We start from the raw sequence: 23,263 nt of genomic DNA, 5'->3' as shown, positions 1-23,263 counted from the left end.
TGCTGGGCCCCTTCGTACTTCCATCAGGACCCAACCGAACCACAGCTGTCAACATTTCCCCTTATTCTGAATAGGATTCCTCGCAAGAAAAGGGAAAAGTTGGCAGCTATGAACCGAACCCCTCCTAGGATTGTTAGTGATTTCCAGGTTTGGTTAGGTTTTTCCTTCCCTTTGCTTTCACCCAGCCTCATTATTCTATATGGCAATCCCTGTGCCTATGTATTTCATTTCCTAGAGCTGTTGCAGAAATAACGCAATTTACTGGAGAGTTATTTTACCCTGCACAAGCATCAGAAAAGAAACAGTCAGACTATTAAAATATCAACCCCAGGGAGTTTTCAAAGATTCCTGTTTTTGTGAGACTGAGTTCCAGTCCCGAGGTGCTGAAACGTACCGGATAATCACATGATAGCCGTAGCATGACAAAACAAATTACTGTTCAGCATGTACATAAAATCTTATTATTTTCAGTTCTAAAAATACACATACAGCTGACTGCTCTTCTGGCTTGTGCTATAATCCTCCAGATGCTGGGACAGATCCACACCATAGCTTTAAAGCACCGCCAACACACATTGCTTCTCCAAAAAATTCCTGGGAGTTGCAGTTTGATAAAGGCACTGTGAATTACACCTCTGCGAGGGGAGAACTTCAGTTCCCAGGATTAAAGTTGTACACTTGAATGCTTTAAATGCAACATGTGGTAGATGTGAAGCAACAAATCAGATCTCAGAGACTGCCCTTCACAATATACCCAGCACAAACTTCCTTCAAATTGTGTACTGCAGGACTTCCGGGGTGGTGCCATCGGCAATGGCGGGCTCCCTCTGAACTGGAGGGACTAGCTCTGCGTGAAACGGGTCTTTTCCGCTACGGCGAAGCGGGGACCCTGCTAAAAATCACAGGCGGATGAAGCCTGTGACCATGGGACTTGGCGGGCACCCTTAGCGCCCCCCCAACTCGCAAAGGAACCCACTAACGGGCTCCGAAGTGAAGAGGGGGAAGTGGCGCGGTGCTGTGAGTCAACTGCTATTTCTGTGGAGCGAAGCCGCACAGCCGTTGCCGGAGAGCGCTGCCTTTTTCCTGGGACAATTTGGCTTCTAAAATAAGCACCCATGAGTACTTAAACTTTGAACAATCGGACTTTAAGGAATTGGACTTAAAAATTTACTTGAATTTGGTACTGAAACGGGAAGGGCTAAACAGGAAGTCAGCCTTCCATTTCTTTGTAGACAGAATAAAGCAAAGACAACGTAAACTAGAGCTCAGAAAATCGCTTCTAAAGGATTGGCTTTCATCATTTAAAATTGCTGAACCCCCCTCCGGCAGCAGGAGAAGAAGGGGGATCTTTTTTGGACTGTTTAAACCTGCAGAAGTGAGTTTAAAGTAAAGTAACTTTCCACCGTCCTGATCCTGGAGCGGGGTGTCAGGACTGACGTTTGAAGCTCATTGACCAGAGACAAACGTTTTTGACAGATAGTTAAAGGAAGAGAAACATAGTGATTCCACTGTTTCCTTTCGCACTTTAAAGGAACAAATATTGACAAAATATCTCAAAAAGGATACTTTGTTGCAAGAACAAATAGAAGTTCTCCCCCTAGAGGGAGACTGTGAAACTGTAACTAATTCCAGGGAGCTTGCAGCTGTCTCAGATTACAATCGTGGGAATAGACTTGTGACCTTGTAGGACAATGTATTCAGAGGCTTTGTTGTGTGCTCTCTGTAAAACAAGTGCCCTACTGGAACAGTTAAGTGAGAAGATCGATTTGATGACTAATGCGGCCAGAATTTTTGAACAGGTAGTGGGAAACTATGTGGAGCCCACCCAGGAATTAGATCAGGAGTGTGTTCTGACAGAGCAGATGAGAGAAGAGGATGTTGCTGAATCTTGGGTGCCAGAGATGGAGGGAGCTGCGGTCTTGCAGGAACAGGAGCCTTTGGACTTGACAAATGAACTTGGAAAAACCCAGATTTGGAAAGATAAAGTTTGGATTGGTTTGGAAATGGGGGGTTGGATATACTCCCCTATGCAGGGATATTTGGACTTTCCAAGTCTGGCAATGGGCCATGAGATGTTTGGAGCTGTGGGGGCTCTCAATTTTGGAGGGATTCTGAAACATCTTCTTAAATACCACATGGAGTTGAGTCTGGACTATGGAAAAGGGGCTGATTTGTTGAAAAGGGTCAAAAACATCACCAAGCTGGAGTTCCCATGAGTGAAAGGAGAATATGAAGAAGAGCTGCGGAAGGGACATGGAAGAGATTTAAGGGCCTCGGATATAAGGTTGCCAGGTTAACGCGCTAGATCGATGGGATAAAAAGGACTGACAAAACCCGGGACCAGGAGGAAGGGACGCTGGATGAAGATTGGATTGTCTTATTTCTCTTTTTATTACTAGGATTGTTTTATAAAAATTGATGAATGTTAGAAAAATGTTGGAACAAAATTACTTGGCTCTAGCAAAAATGTTTAAAGAATTAGGTAAGAATATTATGGTTGTGAGAAGTCGGTAAAAATAAGATTTAAGCTTTAAGATTTTAAGGTTTTCTATAAGATAAGATGAAAATAGATTAAGGTAATGTAATGACAGAATACTATGAAATATGGAAAGGATTTGCTGCGATAATTATTAACTAGGATACAAAAAAAGGGAGGAGGAGGAGGTCAAAGAAAGAAGGTAATGAGAGTTGAGGATTTGAGAATGATGGATTTATTTTTGTTTGTTTGCGGTGTATTTTTGTTTTTTGAATTTGTATTGTTTGATGTAGTTTGTTTTTTCTTTGTTTTTTTCTTTTTTCTTTCTCTGCTTTGTTTTTTCTCTGTAAATTCAAAAATTTTCAATAAATATCGTATATGAAAAAACAAATTGTGTACTGCACACTTACAAGGGGACACAGGCATACACATACCACACTCACCTATGTGTGGATGAATATTACAGTAAATGTCCAAAATGTGAGCATTTATGCTCACATGTATTCCTCACATATTTTGTAAATATACTGGTGTCTGTTGACAAGCAATTACACAATGGTCAACATCCATTCTGTGGATATCAATATTCACCAATTTTTTGACACAATCTCTTTAAAAAAACACACACACACACACAAACACATCTTAAATAAAATACCATTTATAGACAGCGAAGTCAAGTGCCAATTCTGATGCATAGACCAGCATTAGGATCATATTTAAATATATGGCTAACAGGTTTCCAGGCAAATGTCTCTCCCAGTCCTACTTGGAGATGCTTGCAATTGAAGTTGGGACCTTCTGCATTCAAAAAAACACACAGAAAGGCAAGCAGAAGGAAAAGGTGCAGGACAGCACTTAAATTGGTATTTCAGCTGCAATGGGAACTACTCCTAGAAATATGCATCCTAACTCCTACTGAGTTCAGCTGAGCCCATTCCAATGTAAAAAGACATAGGAATCAGATTTTATGCACAGTGCTAATAAGCCAATTCAGCCTGCCGTGTAGGTCCTCCTAGACCAAAGGAAGCAGCCCTTTATGTGCATGCCATATATAAAATATCACGAGAGGAGTCGATGTAGTCATTTCCACAGATAGAGCAGAGCACTGGAAGTGCATGCAGAAAGAAAGAAAAATAGGAAGCAGATCATATGACCGAATGAGTCATATTCTGATGCAAGCTATCAAAGGCATTGTTCTGTGCTCCACCCAGACAGACCAGAGCCATATAAAGGCTACATATATTTTCAAAAGTTACTCATTCTAATAATAAAAAATTGTGCTCTAGGCAAAACTCTAGTTGCTCCTGATTCTGTTTCCGTTCAGTTCTCTCTCCCCCTTGCCACACTTCATCTCAAGTAGCTTACATAGTTTATTGTACAAACAAAGCTTCCCACTTAAAGAAATGTAAGATAATTCTGGAGATTGGCTGTGATATGTAACTTTTATTTTTATTAAACTACATTCTAGAACACTTTTTTGGGGCTATTCAGAGTTTGGAATGCGAACAACTCAAGCTTCTTACGAGGATGAGAGCAGAGGTGACACAGGGCCATACCTATCCCGCCCCCCAATAAAAACGAAAAGTTGCCTCGAGGGCTGCCCCATCCAGTGCTAAGTCCAGCCCATCTGCTTTGCATTGGCCACACCCACCACTGGAAATTTGGCCGCAATAAGAGAATGTGACAATCGGGCTGAAAAAAATTCCCCATGCCGTCTTAAGCTCACCCATAGCTCCTTGCAAAGCAATGAAATTACAGTGGTACCTCAGGTTACATATGCTTCAGGTTACATACACTTCAGGTTACAGACTCCGCTAACCCAGAAATAGTGCTTCAGGTTAAGAACTTTGCTTCAGGATGAGAACAGAAATCGCTTGGCGGTAGTGCGGCAGCAGCAGGAAGCCCCATTAGCTAAAGTGGTCTTGAGGGTAAGAACAGTTTCAGGTTAAGAACGGACCTCTGGAATGAATTAAGTACTTAACCCAAGGTACTACTGTAATGTTTGCTGCCAAGAACATGGTTAAGCATCACAGCAAAAATGTGAAGAAAAAATGCTAACTTCTGGGAATAAAATAAGATTGTGTACTTCATAGGATGGTGTGAAGCCACAAAGGTAGTTAGACCTTGTGGTCCAATGTTCATTACGATCATTTTGGGATGGTTACCTACTGCAAATTATTATTCCCCGTTGCCTCACCCTAAATACACACGGGGATCTTAAAAGAATTAAGTTACACAAAGTCCTGCTTCATAAATACTAACCTTTTCATAACATGTTATGCCAATTGAGCTGGTGCTTCACACAGTACAGAGAAAGAGCAATCATTGGAAAGCAACTCCACTTTGCAACAGATCAGTTAAGTCTTAAATATTTGGGACCTACAAAGCAGTATCAGATTTGTGCAAATGAGAAAAACGTTCTTCCTCTTCACTAACCTCTAATTTCAGGAGCAATTAACACATTTTTATTCCATGTCGAAAATATAGCTTGCCTCCAGTCCATTGACTTTCTATAGAATACTAACTTTCGGAGCGATGCCATTTGAAACGACAAAGATTAAGACCTTTGTTTGAACCATTTGCACTATTTTAGAAAAATGGAACATTGAAATGAAGGGAGCGCAGCCATTAATTATTGCTGCATAAGCTATACAGCTGCAATTATCATGCTCCCTCTGAACATGTCCCTGAAAAATTCATCTGTCAGATGTTTAATCTATGCAGAAGAGGAGCATTTATTTCTCTGCTGTGCTCATCTGCAAGTGATTGGCCTTGTGCAAGATTTCCAGCTTCAGCTGCTGTTAATAAGCCTGCTGCTTCAAGATGTGCTAGTTAATTTTGTAAGGTTCAGTGGGTCTCATGTTCTGTCAAGGATATTGTTGTTTCTCTATGGGCGAGTGTGACTTCGAGAGAATAGAGATTTTGCTTATACGTTGCTGGATGCATTGCTGTGAAAGGGAACGCAATCTCCGCAAACAAAACATTTGGTGCTATTTTTACATAAATTGGTCATATCAACAGCAGGCACCAAGATCCCAGTCTTCATGTACATAGCCATGGCCAATAGCCAAGCATCTGTTTGTGAGGAGCAGAGATCATCTGTTCATGGGGAGATGAATGCAGCCCCTCTTTCCCAATTGGATGACAGGCACAATTCAGCCCCAGCATACAGTACCCATGTTCATATTAGGCCATCATTCAGCTAGCCTACTTTTACTCACACGTGGTGCAGATGAATTGGGATGGTATATGCCTTTTAATGTACCCAGGGTACCCCTTTAACTTCAGTACAGATAAAAACCCACATGTGCAAAGTAACGTGAGCACAGATCTGTTCCATCCATTGTGCAAATAATGCTTGCAGAGATGTGCTCCCTCCATTAAAATAAATGGGTAGTACTAGTAGATGAGGGGTTCTTATGACACACTCAAGCCTTTCCTCTGCTAAATAATAATAGTGATGATGATAACAACAGTTAAAAACAAAAAACCTCAATCCTGAACTGTGTCCAACAGTATTGCAGCGAGAATTACAATGCTCTGGAACCCCGGGTTATTTGTAAATAAATTATATACCAATATGAAATCAGGCTCTTCATATTGTTCTTCGTATTGTTGACACACACATAGTGCAAACTGAACTCAGTTTAAGAGATGACAAGGTTTGAGAAATGATCAGTGCCCACAAGCCAGATTCTCTGTCGCAAGCGTGAAGCATTTTCTGACATAGAAAAGGACACATTAACCAATGTCTGTGGGTTAAACCACAGAACCTAGGACTTGCCAATTAGAAGGTTGGCAGGTCGAATCCCCGTGACGGGGTGAGCTCCCGTTGCTCGGTCCCTGCTCCTGCCAACCTAGCAGTTCAAAAACATGTCAAAGTGCAAGTAGATAAATAGGTACCGCTCTGGCGGGAAGGTAAACGGCGTTTCCGTGTGCTGCTCTGGTTCACCAGAAGTGGCTTAGTCATGCTGGCCACATGACCCGGAAGCTGTGTGCCGGCACCCTCGGCCAATAAAGCGAGATGAGCGCCGCAACCCCAGAGTTGGTCATGACTGGACCTAATGATCAGGGGTCCCTTTACCTTTACCTTTATCTGCATCCACCCTGTCAACTGAAATAACTAGTTAGTCTAAACTAAAACAGCTTAAATTGAGGTGTTCCAGCTAGAAGACTGCAGTACTGAAAAAGAAATGGGAGCAAGCTTTTATAGTGCTTCAGATCTAAATGTATGCAGAGTTCCGCTGGAATTGGTATGGTGTTGTGGTTAGAGTGTTGGACTAGGACCTGAGAGACCAGGGTTCAAATCTCACTCGGCCATGAAGCTCTACTTCAGAGGCCTACTAAGAAGGTCCTCTGCCTGGTTCCCTGTAACTTCACTTCCCACAGTGGCAAAACTGCCAGAAGGACCTTGGAGCTGGACCTGAGTATCCGGGCTGGATGATGGGGGTAAAGACCCTCCTGGGCCGAGGCTGTTTAGGGCTTTAAAGGTCAGCACCAACACTTTGAATTGTGCTTGGAAACTTCCATTATTTGCTGGTTATCCGCTTGTAAATGCCTTTAAGTTTTCTTATTATAGTTTTATTGTGTTTTATGCCATTTGAGTGCTGACAGTAATGCATATTCATGGCAAATAAGGCTATAAGTCTAAATAAGACTGATCACGATGTCTGTGTGCTGTCTCTTAATACCAGTTGGGAATCACAGAGTGCTGTTGTGTTGATGTGCAGCTTGCAGGCTTTCCACAGGCTTCTGGTTGGCCACTGTGAGAACAGGATGCTGGACTAGATAGGCCTTTGGCCTGATCCAGCTGGATCTCTTAAGTGTATTATGTTCTTAAAATGTTTCCAAGTAGCAAACTTCATTTTTATGGGAGTGCACAGCTTAGCAGTTTGCTCAGCTATTGCCCTAGGCGGCGAAAGAGGAGCTAAAGTTTTAAAAGAACAGAAACGTGGAACACATTGCAAACAGCCAAGCCGCCTCAGGCCACATGAATTTAAACCGGGGAGCAGGAGAAGAATGGACAAATATGACTGTGGTTATCTAAAGTTCCTTATTTACTATGGTTTCCGGAGCTCAGAAAAAGACCAAAAGGCTTGCCAGTCATTCTGTCTGCTCATGCACAAAGCTGGCTTCAGATTGAGGAAACAAATCACATTGCATAACCAAGCGAGTCCTGGATTGGCTAAGAACACCATTGCTCACCATAGATGCAAATTCTGACCCCTGGTGGTTACAATTAATTTCTGCTTATTGTTACTGTAACAAAGAGAATTAAACAGAAGTGACCATTCTAGGGAAGTGGGGGTATTAAAGGAAGTACGAAGAACAGTCACAAGAGGGTTTTTTGTTTAACTGGATGTGGAAGAAGGAAGCACAGTTCACTCCACCATATTTTGTAATAATCAGGCTTATAAATATAAAGTATGAAACTGCATCGTATAGACATAGAGCACATCTTTTGAGTATTGCTTTATCCTGCCCAACCTTTTTCAGACACAAGCAGAATTATCTTTCATCTTCCTTCTTTGAGAACCTTTGGGGCTTGGATCTGCTCCTGACCACTGTTTATTCTAGTTTGGGTTTTGCTATGAATCTTGAATTTCTTGCATTACGTTTTTTTAGGGATTGCAAGGCTGCCATCAGATAATGAGAGATCACATTTAAAAAGTGGCAACAAGCCATAATGTTTTCTGTCATCTATTTGAAAGGGATACTATTTGATGTCATGCATATCAGCCCAACCCAAAAGAAGTGATCAAGCAGCTGGGGGGGTGGAGGCAGGTGGAAGTGCAGGGGAGTTATCTTGCTGCTGCTGTGGCAGCATTTTTAAACAACTGAAATACAAAACCCCTTTATATATGCAAAGAATCCCTTTCTATCCTACCCTAACTGACCTTTCCTAAAATTTTATGCTTATTAAGAGAGTTGATAGATTTCAAAAAATGTGGCATCACAGAACCACACATCGAGAGATGGTTTGGGTCATTCGGAACACTGGAATCTTTTTTTATTTATTTCTGAGACAGAACTTTGGTCCATCTACTGTCTACACCAGGGGTCAGCAACCTTTTTCAGCCATGGGCCAGTCCACTGTCCCTCAGACCTTGTGGGGGGGCCGGACTATATTTTGGAAAGAAATATGAATTCCTATGCCCCACAAATAACCCAGAGATGCATTTTAAATAAAAGCACACATTCTACTCATGTAAAAACACGCTGATTCCCAGACCGTCCGTGGGCCGGACTGAGAAGGCGATTGGGCCACATCCGGGCCCTGGGCCTTAGGTTGCCTACCCCTGGTCTATACCGACTGGCAGCAGCTCTCCAGGATCTCAGATAGGGTTCTCTCCCAGGCCTGTCAGGAGTAAGCATGGACCAATGGTACCAAATAGTATGGGAAACAGCCCTACTAGAAAATTAACCAATAAACTGAAACTGACACAGGGACAAATAGAAAAAGACGCCTTCACCCCGGTATGGCTCCCCTTTATCACATACACAGCCCAACAAGACGACAAGAATTCACCAACAGCATACGAATCGATATGGCTAAGCTGATTCAAAAACACCCATCCACCCCACTCACACAGGAAAACAAAATTCACCACAACCAATCACAACCACACCCTAGAACAACCCCAACCTTTCACACCACCAAAGGAACACAAGCGAAAAGCAAAGTGAACCTGCACAAGCGACACTGACACAAAACCCCACACATAGATTAAGTAAAATAGAAACATTGCCACCCGACCCCACCCCTACTCACCATGGCCCCCTCCACCTCTTCCCCCCCTCTTCTTCCTAATGTAACACTAATGTCTCAACAAACGAAACTGATCTGCAGAAAATGTAACTTGAAAAAAGAGACATTGCACATACTTTTGTAAACCAAGAGATCTTTAATAAAAATATGTTTAAATAAATAATAAAAAAGATAGGGTTCTCTCCCAGCTCTATCTGAGGAGGCTGGGGTTTGAACCTGGGACATTCTTTATGCAAAGCAAATGAGCTACCACCAATGAAGGAAAATGCCTCTAGCCATACAATTTCTAGTTGTCAGGATCTTTAATGACTGTTCTGAGCTCTGATGCTCTTATATCCAGGTCTTACACAGCAGCCCTTCCCTACCCACAAAACAATATCGGTTCCCCTTTTGATCACACTCCCGGAAAGCTACATTTTCCTAATGTGTTCTACTTCACACGTGTTCTGCACCCCTATCAGTGTGAGAAGATCTAGTACGGAAGGAAGTTCCAGCTCTCTGTCACAAGCTTTGCACACAGTTTGTCATTCAATACCTATGCAAATCCCTAAGCTGCATATTGCCTATCCTTCTGTTGGAAAATGGGGGGGGGGGGAGAGACTTTTAAAATGCATTTATTACCATTCCCTTTGCATAAAAGCAGTAAGTCACTCCCTGTAGCAAAGGGGAGCAAGGTTAATTCTACAGGGATGGAGCTGTCCAAACTAATGGCACCAGCCATCATTGCTTCCTTTAGCCTAATGAAAAGCAAGCAAATGGTTCTGAAACAATTGCAGGTGTGTCAACATAGGGGCATGCACTAAAATAAATGCTCATCTTAAGGTTAGCTTATGCTGCCCACCTATGTAAATGCACCTGTTTGTGGATTCCCTTGGGAGAACAGGCACCAGGGCTCTAAGAACTGTGTATATTAAATTTAAGGTAAACCTATTACCTGATAAGGGACGCGGGTGGCGCAAGGGACATGGGTGGTGCTGTGGGTTAAACCACAGAGCCTAGGACTTGCCGATCAGAAGGTCAGCGGTTCGAATCCCTGCGACGGAGTGAGCTCCTGTTGCTCGGTCCCTGCTCCTGCCAACCTAGCAGTTCGAAAGCACATCAAAGTGCAAGTAGATAAATAGGTACCGGTCCAGCGGGAAGGTAAATGGCGTTTCCATGCGCTGCTCTGGTTCACCAGAAGCGGCTTAGTCATGCTGGCCACATGACCCAGAAGCTGTATGCCGGCTCCCTTGGCCAATAAAGCGAGATGAGCGCCGCAACCCCAGAGTCGGTCACGACTGGACCTAATGGTCAGGGGTCCCTTTATTACCTGATAGTAAATAAGACTTGAACAATCTGTACACTATTCTAGGGCAACCTGCAAGCTTAATTAATATAGTTTCATGCTGTCTCATAATCAGAAATTTACCTTGCACATTATTTAATGCTGAGACCTTTGCAAAAATAAAAATAAAAATGTACAAGGGCACTCCAGACTGGAGAACTACAATTCAGAAACATTGTAAATGCACTAGCGTTAGTGACTGATTTATAAGGGAAAACTCAATTCAAGCAGGGTGCCTCATAATATATAAATGTCAGTTTAATGGGTCTTTCAAATCTGGTGATGCATGATATGCGCATTTGGTGACTATGGCCAATTACAGAATTCCAAGTTGATAGTTTTTCTGCCATGGTTCTGCCTGGTCATTTCTATTAATGAAAGTGTGCTGTGCCATTCCCCCCCCCCCTGCCACATCGTCTAACGAGTGTAAAGTTTAGGGGCCACAGCAAGTGGTCAGGCTTTCCCATGTTAAATGGTACCTGGGCTTGCAGATTACCAGGCAAACTCATGTTAATCTGCAGCAGGTAACATTGAGCTGGATGTGTTCTGAATGACCAGAAGTAGAAATTATAATAATGATACCTATGGGTATCTCATTCAGCATTCAGAAAGAAGGCTTTGGGGCCAGGGAGGGGAAAATAAAATAAAAAAGTTGTATCCCTGCAGAGGTGCTGAGGGAAGGGCTGATGAGAGACACATGTGCTTTTCTGCTGCTGCCATAAAATCATTTGCTAAATGGCCTCCTAGCAAGACAAACTCTTGCCACATACCCCCAAAGAGGCGCCACAGGAGCGATTAGCCAAGCACTTCCCTTCAGTGTCCAGAAGAACTTACTGTGATCATTTGCTCCCGACTCTATTTAGCTAAAGTTAAAGAAGCAGTTTTACTTGTTAATCCAGTTCAGAAAACCGATTTAGCATTTGAGCAGGGCCGAGAATCCTCCTAATGGGAGTATAGATTGACATAGAAGGAAGCTCCCTTATAAAACTGGTCCACCTTGCTCGGTAATGGTAATGGCTCTGTTACAGAGTTTCAGATATTTTTTTCCAGACCTACCTGGAGATACTGAGATTTGAACCTGGGACCTTTTGTGTACAAAGCAGGTGGCTCTGCCACTGAGCTACGGCCTTTCTCTTCAATAAGCTCATGCTGGCCTAATGCACAGTACAGTGGTACCTCAGGTTAAGTACTTAATTCGTTCCGGAGCTCCGTTCTAACCTGAAACTGTTCTTAACCTGAAGCACCACTTTAGCTAATGGGGCCTTCTGCTGCCGCTGGAGCACAATTTCTGTTCTCATCCTGAAGCAAAGTTCTTAACCCGAGGTACTATTTCTGGGTTAGTGGAGTCTGTAACCTGAAGCGTATGTAACCTGAGGTACCACTGTACTTTTCAGAGGCGTCTGAATACTCACTGGGTGATGGGGGTCAGGGCACAGGAACCAGAGGAGCAGGACCCATCTCCAGGGCCAGAAGGGCCCCTGTCTTTGCAAACACAGCAGGCTTTGACCTGTAGGGAGCAGCAGGCAGGACACTCCAGTAGAATGAGGCAGGCAAGGCCCACAGCCCAGCTCCCTAGCTCTGAGGGGAGGCATGTGATTCCTTAGCTGGAGTAGGCTGAGAACAGGTGAGGCTCACTTGCCTCATCAAGCCCAGATGCTACAATCAGCATGCAAAGTACAAAAAGGCAGCATGGCTGAGGTACTGTGTCTGCTCAACTGCCCATGTCGATGGACTTTGGATTGGATGTTCCTGGACCTCTATGGGACTGTGATTTCCGTTTGACTCTGGACTGTATTCTGACTGCAGGGTTTCAGACTTGGCTTGCTTGGACTGACCCTGGACTGTACTTCCTGGACTTTAGACTTTGCTTACATGGACTGACCCCTGGACTTTAAACATTGGACTTGATATACCCAGTACTGACTTGCTGCCGGATAGGCCAGGGGTTAGGGACAAGATTTCAGGGCAACACTGTGCACAATTGATTTCAGATTACTTTTCCCATCCAAGGAACTAGTGAGTTGTTAGTACTTCTCTTTCAGTAGAAGCCTTCTCAATAGCAATCAACAGTATGTCACCGGGTAAGCATTTCCCAGTTGGGTGGGGATAAGGAACTGTTGTAGAATATTGGGGAAACTATTGCTATTTCCACAAAAAATAGTGGGAAATATGCATAGTGAAAGGAGTACTGTACATGTCCAACAGGAGACAGCTGCTCAGCTGGCTAATTTCCTGGACTGTGGTGACACTGTTTCCATTAAGAAAGCAAGGTAGAATATATCATATATATATAGGTCTCCCTCATAATTTTGAAATATTCAAATATAAATTTGAGATATTCAAAAGAAAACAATTTTAAAGCAATAGATATCATCCTACCCACCTCAAATCTTCTCAGCTAGAGTTTGTGCTTCATTCTCTACTACCTATCAGCATGTAAAAACAAGGAATTTTTTAAAATAATTTTTTAAACCACTGATTATTTAAAGCCTCTAATTTTTCAAAGTCTCTCCACTTCTTCAGCTTTCTCTTCCAAGCATGATGGACAATGAACTGTGGGAGAAATGCTTTGAAGTGGAGAATCTCCATTCGGCAGAGCAAGATTAACCTGTGCTGTTTTGCATTCATAAAGCAAATACTTTAATAATGTGATTTTAATATATACACATATATTTAAAAGCAGCTACTGCGCAACAAGCAGGAGGTGGCTCATGTGAGGCCATTCAGAAACTTGATGATGACATCACTTTCTCATCCATAGTTTCCATGATGGGATACGGGGCAGTTGCTATTCTAATCCTGCTCCACTTTTACATGTTGCAAATGACTTGACCAAGTCCAGGATGCCTCCACTCTATGCCACAGGCACTGCTCATCAGATGAATATGCCATGCAAATAAGAAAACATATAGGGTTGTGAATACCTAGCAACCATCCCTTTTTATAAGGCCATTATAAAATCAAGCATCCTACGGCGCAAGGATGAAGGAACCTGTGGTCCTCCAGATATTATGCAACTGCAACTCCCATCTTTCCTGACCACTGAGCATCCAGCTTTGCTTGATGGATTGAATCCAATAACATCTGGAGGGCCATGGTCCAGTGGTCGAGCAAATCCATTGCATGCAAAGCTCCTGGATTCAATCTCCGGCATCTCCTGGAAGGACTCAGAGTGACCCATCTGAAACTCTATAGAGAGCTGCTGCCAGTCAGTGTAGACCAGGTATGGCCAAACTTGGCCCTCCAGCTGTTTTGGGACTACAGTTCCCATCATCCCTGACCACTGGTCCTGTTAGCTAGGGATGATGGGAGTTGTAGTCCCAAAACAGCTGGAGGGCCAAGTTTGGCCATGCCTGATGTAGACAGTACTGAGCTAGATGGGCCAACGATCTGACTGAGGACAAAAAGCAAGTTAAAAAGGGAGTTTTACTTGAAGAACAAGCAATGCAATATTACACAGAAAAAAACAAGGGGCGGGAGGGAGAGAAAGCAGAGAAACCTGATTCGTGGCAGATTCAGATACTTAGGTTATCAGCCTTGCCTTGCTCCAGAAAAGTTCTGAGCGCTCAGAATGCACCTGTCGCACCCATGAACAACCGTTTCTCAAAAATGAAACATGCTCGGTCAAAAGTCGGCAGCTTTATCTGCTTGCAGCTGCTTCCTCAATACAGTTTCAGGGATAGTATCCAGTAGTGCCTTCGATAGAAATCTGAAAAAACAAAACACTGCCAGCACTGCTGAAACAGTTAGACCATGTGCCCTTTTATTTAAAATGCATCTCTGGATTATTTGTGGAGCATAGGAATTCATTCATTCCCCCCCCCCCCAATATAGTCTGGCCTACCACATGGTCTGAGGGACGGTGGACCGGCCCCCTGCTGAAAAAGTTTGCTGATCCCTGAGTTAGACTGTGTTTATCATGCTTGAAACACCCTTCCTCTGCCCTGTCCTTAAATTTATGCATTATACAGTACATACATGCATTATACATACATGCATTCATTCAAAATTTTATTTGTATGTCGCCTTCCCACTGTTCGAATCACACTCAAGGCAGCTCACAACAAGAAAAAAACACACATAACTACAACATAAGAAAGGGACATGGGTGGTGCTGTGGGTTAAACCACAGAGCCTAGGATTTGCCAAGCAGAAGGTTGGCGGTTCGAATCCCGGCGACAGGGTGAGCTCCCGTTGCTTGGTCCCTGCTCCTGCCAACCTAGCAGTTCAAAAGCACGTCAAAGTGCAAGTAGATAAATAGGTACCGCTCCAGTGGGGAGGTAAATGGTATTTCCATGCGCTGCTCTGGTTCGCCAGAAGCGGCTTAGTCATGCTGGCCACATGACCCGGAAGATGTACGCCAGCTCCCTCAGCCAATAAAGCGAGATGAGCGCCGCAACCCCAGTCGGCCACGACTGGACCTAATGGTCAGGGGTCCCTTTACCTTTACAACATAAAGGGTAAAGGTACCCCTGCCCATATGGGCCAGTCGTGTCCGACTCTAGGGTTGTGCGCCCATCTCACTCAAGAGGCCGGGAGCCAGCGCTGTCTGGAGACACTTCCTGGTCACGTGGCCAGCATGATGAAGCTGCTCTGGCGAGCCGGCACCAGCGCGGCACACGGAAACGCCGTTTACCTTCCCGCTATAAAGCGGTCCCTATTTATCTACTTGCACTTAGGGGTGCTTTCGAACTGCTAGGTGGGCAGGAGCTGGGACCAAACGACGGGAGCTCACCCCGCCATGGGGATTCGAACCGCCGACCATGTGATCGGCAAGCCCTAGGCACTGAGGTTTTACCCACAGTGCCACCCGCGTCCCTTAACAACATAAGAAGTCATAAACAATAAATAAAACATTAAAAAACCCACAACCTAACTAAACAATTTCCTCAACCATCACAAGATCTAAAATAAAGATGCAAAAAAAAAACCAACAGCAACAACCTCACCCACCCCCATGTGCTTGAGCTCATGAAGCAGGTAGTGTAAACTGAATGGCAAGAATAGCGCACATCTGCACTTTTTCTAGACCGCAGCTAGGGTACTGTAAACTGAATGGCAAAAGTATACACCCAAAGTTTCATTGAAGAAGATAGCATTTACTAATGCTGGTATTTTCAAAAAGAAGGAATGTCTCCATTCAGATAGACTCATGTTACAGCTATGTCATGACTGTGCTGGTGGTAAAAATAACTATTCCGCCCTTCCATTGTATTGGAAGATGCAATTCATGGTGGTGAAGCATCTGGAGCAGACTGGCTGAACCTCTGGGCCTCAAATCCTTAGAACTATTCCTCTCATTCTTCTTCCACACAATTACCAGTGTATGGGGGGCGGGGGGCGGGGACAACAGGCTCACACTTGTCCTCACTGTCATGTCTCCTGCTAGCCAGAGACCCTGCTTTTCAGTCATTGTAGGAGAATGAGGACAGAAGTTGGCTGTAAGTTAGCAGAATCCCCAAGTGATTTTAAACTTTGTGCAATCTATGTTCTAAATTGCATGGGGAACCTACAACATCACATGAGAAGAGGGTGGGTGAATCAGGTGGATGTGCACAGCACTGCAGGTATCTCACGTTCAACATGGGCACCACAGTACAAAATTTAAAGAACAAGAAGCATGACCAAACCCAGGTGGTAGACGCACTTTGGGCTTCAACAGCAGTGTTCCCTGCTTTATGGCAATCACTTTGGAGAAGTTGGACTGAGTTTTGTGATACAGGTAGGAGAAGCAGCGGTGGAGCAAGCCGATCGGGCGCCTGGGGTGGTGCCTGGGGGTGGGGCCAGCCACCGTGGGGGCGGGGCAAACCGGGGCAGGACGCTACGTGGGGCCTGAGGAGTCTGCCTGCCTCATCCCACTCAGCCGCCCTACAGCTGAGGGGGAGGCGACGGGCAGACCATTTGGGGCAGCGTGGAGTCTGCAGGTGCCCAAGCCACTGCATCACTCGCAGGAGAGACGTGTGGCTCAGGTGCGCTGCAGGCTCCGTGGTGAGTGCCGCCCAGCTTTTTGTCACTCCCCTCAGTGGTGACACCCGGGTCTGCCCGCCCCCACCACACACCCCTTCCTCCGCCCCTGGTAGGAGGGAGGATCTGCCTTTTCAAAGGAAAAAAATTAAAGGTTTCACAGAGTGCCTCAAGGCCCTTGGAGTACCTGAAGCAACTTTCTGGATTGCAACATTTTTCTTTACGAAATACTCTCTCACCAACAGCCCTGTGGAAACAAGACAAAGAAAACTAGCAATTCAATGGACAATATTGTATTTATTGCACAAAGTTCCCCTAAAATTGGGAATGGTTATTATAATACAAGTGCACATCTTGGGAAATATATATATACAAAAACACAAAAGATAACAAGTATGTACATTTTGCCCAGCATATTACACATACCACCATCTACATAATTTAGAGGAGACCAAAAACAAACAAACAAACAAACAAACCCTCTTGAAACATCTATCTTAACTAACGGGTTTTAAAAGGCGAGATTTAAAATCCAGCTTTGGATTTCCCCGCTTTTCTTGGCAGCCTTGCATTTGCAGGCTGCGGTAGAAAGACATTTGCTAGTATGTATGTGTAATACACTTAAAATTTATTCTCAGCCTTAAAATTAAGACATATTAATGGACATTGGGAATATTGCAAAAATCAAAGAGATTAGTTTTGCATATACATTGTTCTGAAAAGCATGATACATTAAGAGGTCAACACTACAGTGCTGTTATAGTTCCCTTTTTTTAAAAAAAACAAAAATCCAAACAAACAGGTGTAGGTAGTACCTTGATTCTGCATGTACCATAAACAATTATCAGTCACAGGAAAGCATGCCATCATGCTACAATGTCTTTTGCACAGTAACCATTCCAGAAATATCATTCGGACAAGCATAAAAAATATTTATTCTTGCATCTCAAATGAACCCAATGCTGGGGAGAGATGGGTAGCGTTTGGTTATCCAATGCCTTTGAAGGCATGTGAGAGACTACATCTATGGCAACACTTATTACTGCTTGAATAGAAGATTTTATCAGGCCGCCTTACTGATCCTACATGCAACTGCACTTGCAAGTCGGTGTGTAGGATTGATACATTGGAACACCACACTTCAGAGTGTCAGCTCACCTAGGGAGCAACTTGAACGGCTGTTTCTGAAACAGCAAAACCCACCATCAAGTGATGTAGCCTAGCAGCTGCGCACACTGTTGTAAAACAATGCAGAAATGGATGGAAAGGAAGTGTGGGGTGAAGGACAGGAGACATCGTATGCCACCATTAAATCTAGGAACAGTGCAAATCTTGGGGTTCTGGGGTAAGCAATTTTTTAGGGAGGAGGTACTGCTCAGCAGCAGGGCAAATGTTTTGAATGGAAAGTCCCCGATTCAATCCCTGCCATTTCTACTTAAGGATCTAGAGACAGGGCGCAGCAAGACCTCTCTCTGAGACCTTGGGAGAGTCAATTCCAATCGGAATATAGATTACTAAACTAAGTGGACCAAAAGTTTTGATTCGATATGGGCTAGCTCCTTCTGTCTGAAATCCCTAAGAAAGCATAGCAGGGCATTCTTGGTCCATTTGTACAGGATGCTTCTTCAGCTGTGTGACAACCCCTGCTCTATATGGTGCAGCTGTCAGATCAGGGCGCACAATTGTAATCTTCAACCTATGTACCCATGTCTAAACACTTCAGCCTGAAGAAGCAAAAGCACTTGAGCAAATGCAATAGTCTCAACCGAAGGTGGTGTGAGACTTAAATTATGAAACTATTTGCAGGATTTAAGCGGAACCAAAAATCAGCCGGGCATGCAATTGTTTCCAGGACTGCAATTTTCACCTGCACAGAGAGCAAACAGTTAAAAGGTCTGGCATGGCAGGTGTTATTTTAGTAAATGAGGAAATATATACTTTTAATTTTCCCTGTGGGATGACATATGAAATTCAGAACACTAATAATTAAAATAATTAATGACGAACATATGGTTAGTGGTGCTAGATGCTAGGAAAAATGAGCCCGTATGTCCCAATATTCAAAGTGAGGTAGTAGAGCCTGCTCAGAATATTATCTATTCATCTACTTATATGCATGTCTTATAAATTATGGCTCCCTCATTAGAAATATTTGATGTTATTGCTTAATCAAGGATAAAACTATGAGGGGGAAGGGACTACATAGCTACTCTTTTTTATTTAAGTCAATTATTAACAAACATGGTGGCATCATCAGAGTAGCTTCTACTAAATGATGCTGATGCAACTGTTAAACTGTGGTGTAAAACAAAATCTGATGCTTCAAAACAAAATTTGCTTAAGTAGTTAAGGGCAACATTTTTTCAGTACTCTTATTCTGTATCCAGTTTTGGCTCTTATGGTATACATTATCTCTCTTTCATATTGAAATCTGCAAATTTTATGTTTTATGAAGTTAAGCACCTGAATCACCTAGATATTAAAGGGCCTGGAGGGCAGGCAACTTTTATTTATTGTGCTTCAAACAGGACAAGATCAAAGTAAATAAAGTCTTGTGTGTGTGTTTGTGTTTTAAATCAACATTAACAAAATGTGGGAGACAAATTTCATTTAACATTTCCTAGGCCAAATGTTCTGTTTTCTGGAGTACTTAGATAGCAACACAACATCAGAACAACATCAAAAGCATAATGTCGATTACACACCCAAAGTATGGTAAAATGAGACGTGTTTCTTGGCTTGAACTCCCAGACATCATATCCACGGGGAAATGCCTGCAAACACATTTCTGAGGTGAGTGCTATTAGCAGGCTACGATCCAAGTCCCTTACCTCCATGTAAATTGAACATTCCCCCCAGTAAAAGAAAGAAAGAAATCTTCAGCAGTCTCAACTTCTAGCACGGAAATGGTTAAAACTGTTACAAATAGCTGTAGCTTTGTTGTTATTTGTTTTAAATGCTCTCCTAATTTGTACCAAGTAGCCAGCTGGTTCTATTCTCTTGTATAAACAGTAACAGCCCTGCATATGGTTATGAAGAGTTCTAACCTCCAGTAATCCTGTGATTTTAACAGTTTGCAGTTATATGCATTTCAGAAGTTATTGCCCAAGCCAGCCCTCCAAGTTCTAGTGTCTTCTCTAGTGATCTGGTCTTTTACTTATTTTTTTATGGATGGAAGGAAGGAAGGAAGGAAGGATGGATGGATGGAAGGAAGGAAACAACTTCATTTGTTTGCACATCATGTATTCAGTTGCAGAGGCACACAGTCAAGTCAGCAAGCTGTTCAGCCTATTTGCCTGAGGGCAAGAAAGAGGCCGGACAAGAACGGTTCATGTTTGCTTCCTTGTCTTCCACTTTATAAAAAATAAAGTTATTGTCTTTGCCCTTTGGTATTTTAGAGCAGAATCTGGGCAACGTAAGGAGAGTGGGTGCTTGCTACAGCTGCCAGTAAAGGGAGGTCACTGGATTCAATCCTGAAAGAAAGACAGATGGGCATTTTCAATCCAAGCTCGCAATCTCAATATTCTGCAGTTTATTAACATGGCATAATATTTGTCTCATGTCAAGGTACCTGCACTTAGACTATTAAAACATCAGCAGTTGTATGTTTAAAAAGAAATAAAGCCTTTGAACTGTCAAGACACTCCAAATATATTGCAGTAGCCCATATGCATTTATATAATTAAAGAGCATGCTAATTTATATCATAAACACACATGACCAGGTTGTTTGTCACAAGCAGCATTCCCTCTGGCGACAGGTCTGTATTACTAAAGATTTAATTGTTTCCAGCTGTCTTGGGACCCAAAGTTAACTGAAGCAAATGAAAAAATTCCAACAGACCCAATGAATCTTAGATTAGACCCTTGGGTTGAAATTTAGATTGCATTCTTAAAACTAGATGGGAATTAACACCTCTGCACTTTCCCCTTTAATTTCTCAACAGGCCATCTGTTACAGACCCTCCTTGTCTAAAGTCTATAAAAAGACTTGCTTCTTCTGTAAAGAGGTGGTGTGCACTTTTCACTAGGCAAACAGCTGCTAATCTTCAAGGACCACTTCTCATTGTTCTTGGGGGACAGCAGTAGGCTAGGTTTTGATGGGTAGGTTGTAGTTTGAGGTTTACAGCACAATCCTATGCATGCTTTCTTCAATGCGCAAGGAAATGAGAATGGAATTGTTACCCTAGTTCAGGTATAGGCAAACTCGGCCCTCCAGATGTTTTGGGACTACAACTCCCATCATCCCCAGCTAACAGGACCAGTGGTCAGGGATGATGGGAATTGTAGTCCCAAAACATCTAGAGGGCTAAGTTTGCCTATGCCTGCCCTAGTTGCTGATTCCAAGCACAGCTGGAAAACTAACTTATTTCCTAAGCAGCACGTGCATTAAAAACCTTTCACGTTCTGAAGAATTCTGCAGCTGGGTAGAATACAGTGGTACCTCGGGTTACAGACGCTTCAGGTTACAGACTCCGCTAACCCAGAAATAGTACCTCAGGTTAAGAAATTTGTTTCAGGATGAGAAAAGAAATCGTGCTCCGGCTGTGCGGCGGCAGCAGGAGGCCCCATTAGCTAAAGCGGTGCTTCAGGTTAAGAACAGTTTCAGGTTAACAACAGACCTCTGGAACGAATTAAGTACTTAACCCGAGGTACCACTGTATGCTTAAAATGAGAAGATTGCACCTTATAGTACAGCCTTATCAATGGCACTGCTATTTAACAATGAGCAAAATCTTGACACAAATAGCCCTACAGCTTCGTCTACTAGTCTAGGCTGTGTGTTCAGGATAAGGTTACATAAGAGCTGAGGACAAGGAAGCTATATGGACCATACCCCAGTACCACTCCCAGCTCCTTCACATGCACTCGCATCTGGCCTTTGAGATATTCAGACAACATTTTGCTCTTGAAGTACAGCTCCTGCAATCGATCTTCAAGGTGCATGACACACTGGAGGCAAAAGAAAAGAGAAACAATGTCACAAACCAGTCCCTAATCTCAGTCAAAATGGCAGTCCATCCAACTATGCTACCTTCAAGGTACATCAACGTAAATACATTCTGAGTTTATTTCCTCCATTGAGGAGTTAGATCAAATTACATCTTTCTTTTTTTAAAGTACCGAAGTGACTGATTAGATGTTAACAGGTTACGTTCTGTTTGGGCCTTTATCATCTACTGTAACCAGATGGCTATGTTGTTGAATATAACCAGGGATGAGCTGAAACAGGGAAATGTAAGTGTTGTGGAAAAATTCGCCTATGTGAAATTTATACACTCTATTTCAGCAACTGTTTGTGGAAGCTTGTGAAATGAGGTAATATTTACCTCATTTCACAAGTGACTATTTTTATTTTATTTTAAAATTACATAATTGTACAGTGGTACCTAGGGTTACATACGCTTCAGGTTACAGACTCCGCTAACCCAGAAATAGTACCTCGGGTTAAGAACTTTGCTTCAGGATGAGAACAGAAATCGTGCTCCGGCGGTGCGGCGGCAGCAGGAGGCCCCATTAGCCAAAGTGGTGCTTCAGGTTAAGAACATTTTCAGGTTAAGAACGGACCTCCGGAATGAATTAAGTACTTAACCTGAGGTACCACTGTATATTACTTGTAAGCCCTCTTAGTAGAATTTGTATCCTGAATGGCAAGACCTATCTATCTGTCTGTCTATCTGTCCATCTTCAATCAGAGTGGTGCCAGGAAAAAAATACCCTCATTCTGATTAAGCTTTGTGATTTCATCTTGCCTCACAGGTTGGGTACTTACAAAATTTGGAGATAAATTATGCTTATAAAGCTGAAGAGTGGAATGAAGCAGGTTGGAGACAAGGTTAGAAACTAGCACATCCTTCCCGAGTTTGTTATCAGTGATTCGCCTCTGGCTACTGGCCACTTGTACTGTCCATTTGTCCGTGTCTGCGATAATGCAAACAGCTTCTGCAATTGGTTCATCCAGAACAGGGTGCTAGAAGGCAAAGAAAAATACGAGGCGTAAGCCACAATAAACATTGTGAATAAATAAATACATTTTTTCTGAGCATCAGTCGGGTTTGCGAACACTCCTTGAAAAAAAAGTAACCTTGGCATGAACACTTGGAAGAATTTAGTAGTTGTGCATGCACTTTGCCACATGTGCTTTGGGTTAAATCCTAGCACTAAAAAATATAGCGATTAAACTTTCACTGCATTCAGTGCAGCCAAGAACCAGGTCCTGTTTGAAGCACAATAAAAGCAAACCCTTAGACATGCCTAAAATATTGTTTGAATTTCTCTCTGTGTGTGCACACGTGCCCCCTTCTGATGTATAAGGAAACTTCCAAGTCTCACGGGTTATTGAAAAGATATATAATTTAAAATCCTGTAACTAGTTAAAAGCTCAAAACATCTTAAAACTGTTTTGCCCTTTTCTCTTTGCAAAATTACCCCTTGCTAACTTTGCATTTTTCTCTGGTCTGAGCAAGTAGGATCAGTTTAGATATGGCTCAGTTAAGCTTCTACTTGATACTGCAAGAAGACCAGCAGAGGGTGCAAGGAAACACTTATGTAATAATGGGTTTGAAGTATTTTTCATTTGTATTCTTTTTAAAAACACACGCACAAACACAGATTAAGCATGTCTGCATTATTCAGATTTGGGGTCCTCAACTGATTTAATTCCCAATATTAGAAAAACAATGTGAGCAAACAAGGATACTTTTAATTTTCACAGCTAAGGTACAATA

General features: G+C 42.9%; 1 protein-coding gene across 7 annotated transcripts in view; it reads right to left on the bottom strand.

Annotated features, from left to right (window-relative positions):
• Positions 1-16,813: 16,813 nt before the first annotated feature.
• The window catches only part of FNIP1 (folliculin interacting protein 1), an 87,501-nt gene continuing 81,051 nt past the window's right edge, over positions 16,814-23,263 (bottom strand). For all 7 annotated transcript variants that reach the window (XR_014522204.1, XR_014522205.1, XR_014522206.1 and 4 more), the window contains 3 exons: positions 22,309-22,506; positions 21,373-21,488; positions 16,814-20,009 (listed from right to left, as the gene is read on the bottom strand). Coding sequence is in view for 4 of the 7 variants with exons in the window: in XM_083487966.1 (XP_083344092.1) it covers positions 19,931-20,009; positions 21,373-21,488; positions 22,309-22,506 (393 nt within the window). In the remaining 3 variants the exon portion in view is untranslated. The remainder of the gene's footprint in view (positions 20,010-21,372; positions 21,489-22,308; positions 22,507-23,263) is intronic.

This window comes from Podarcis liolepis, assembly GCF_965112155.1.
Source record: "Podarcis liolepis genome assembly, chromosome: 2".
Classification (NCBI taxonomy): Eukaryota; Metazoa; Chordata; class Lepidosauria; order Squamata; family Lacertidae; genus Podarcis; species Podarcis liolepis.
This window is presented reverse-complemented; position numbering and strand designations above follow the sequence as displayed.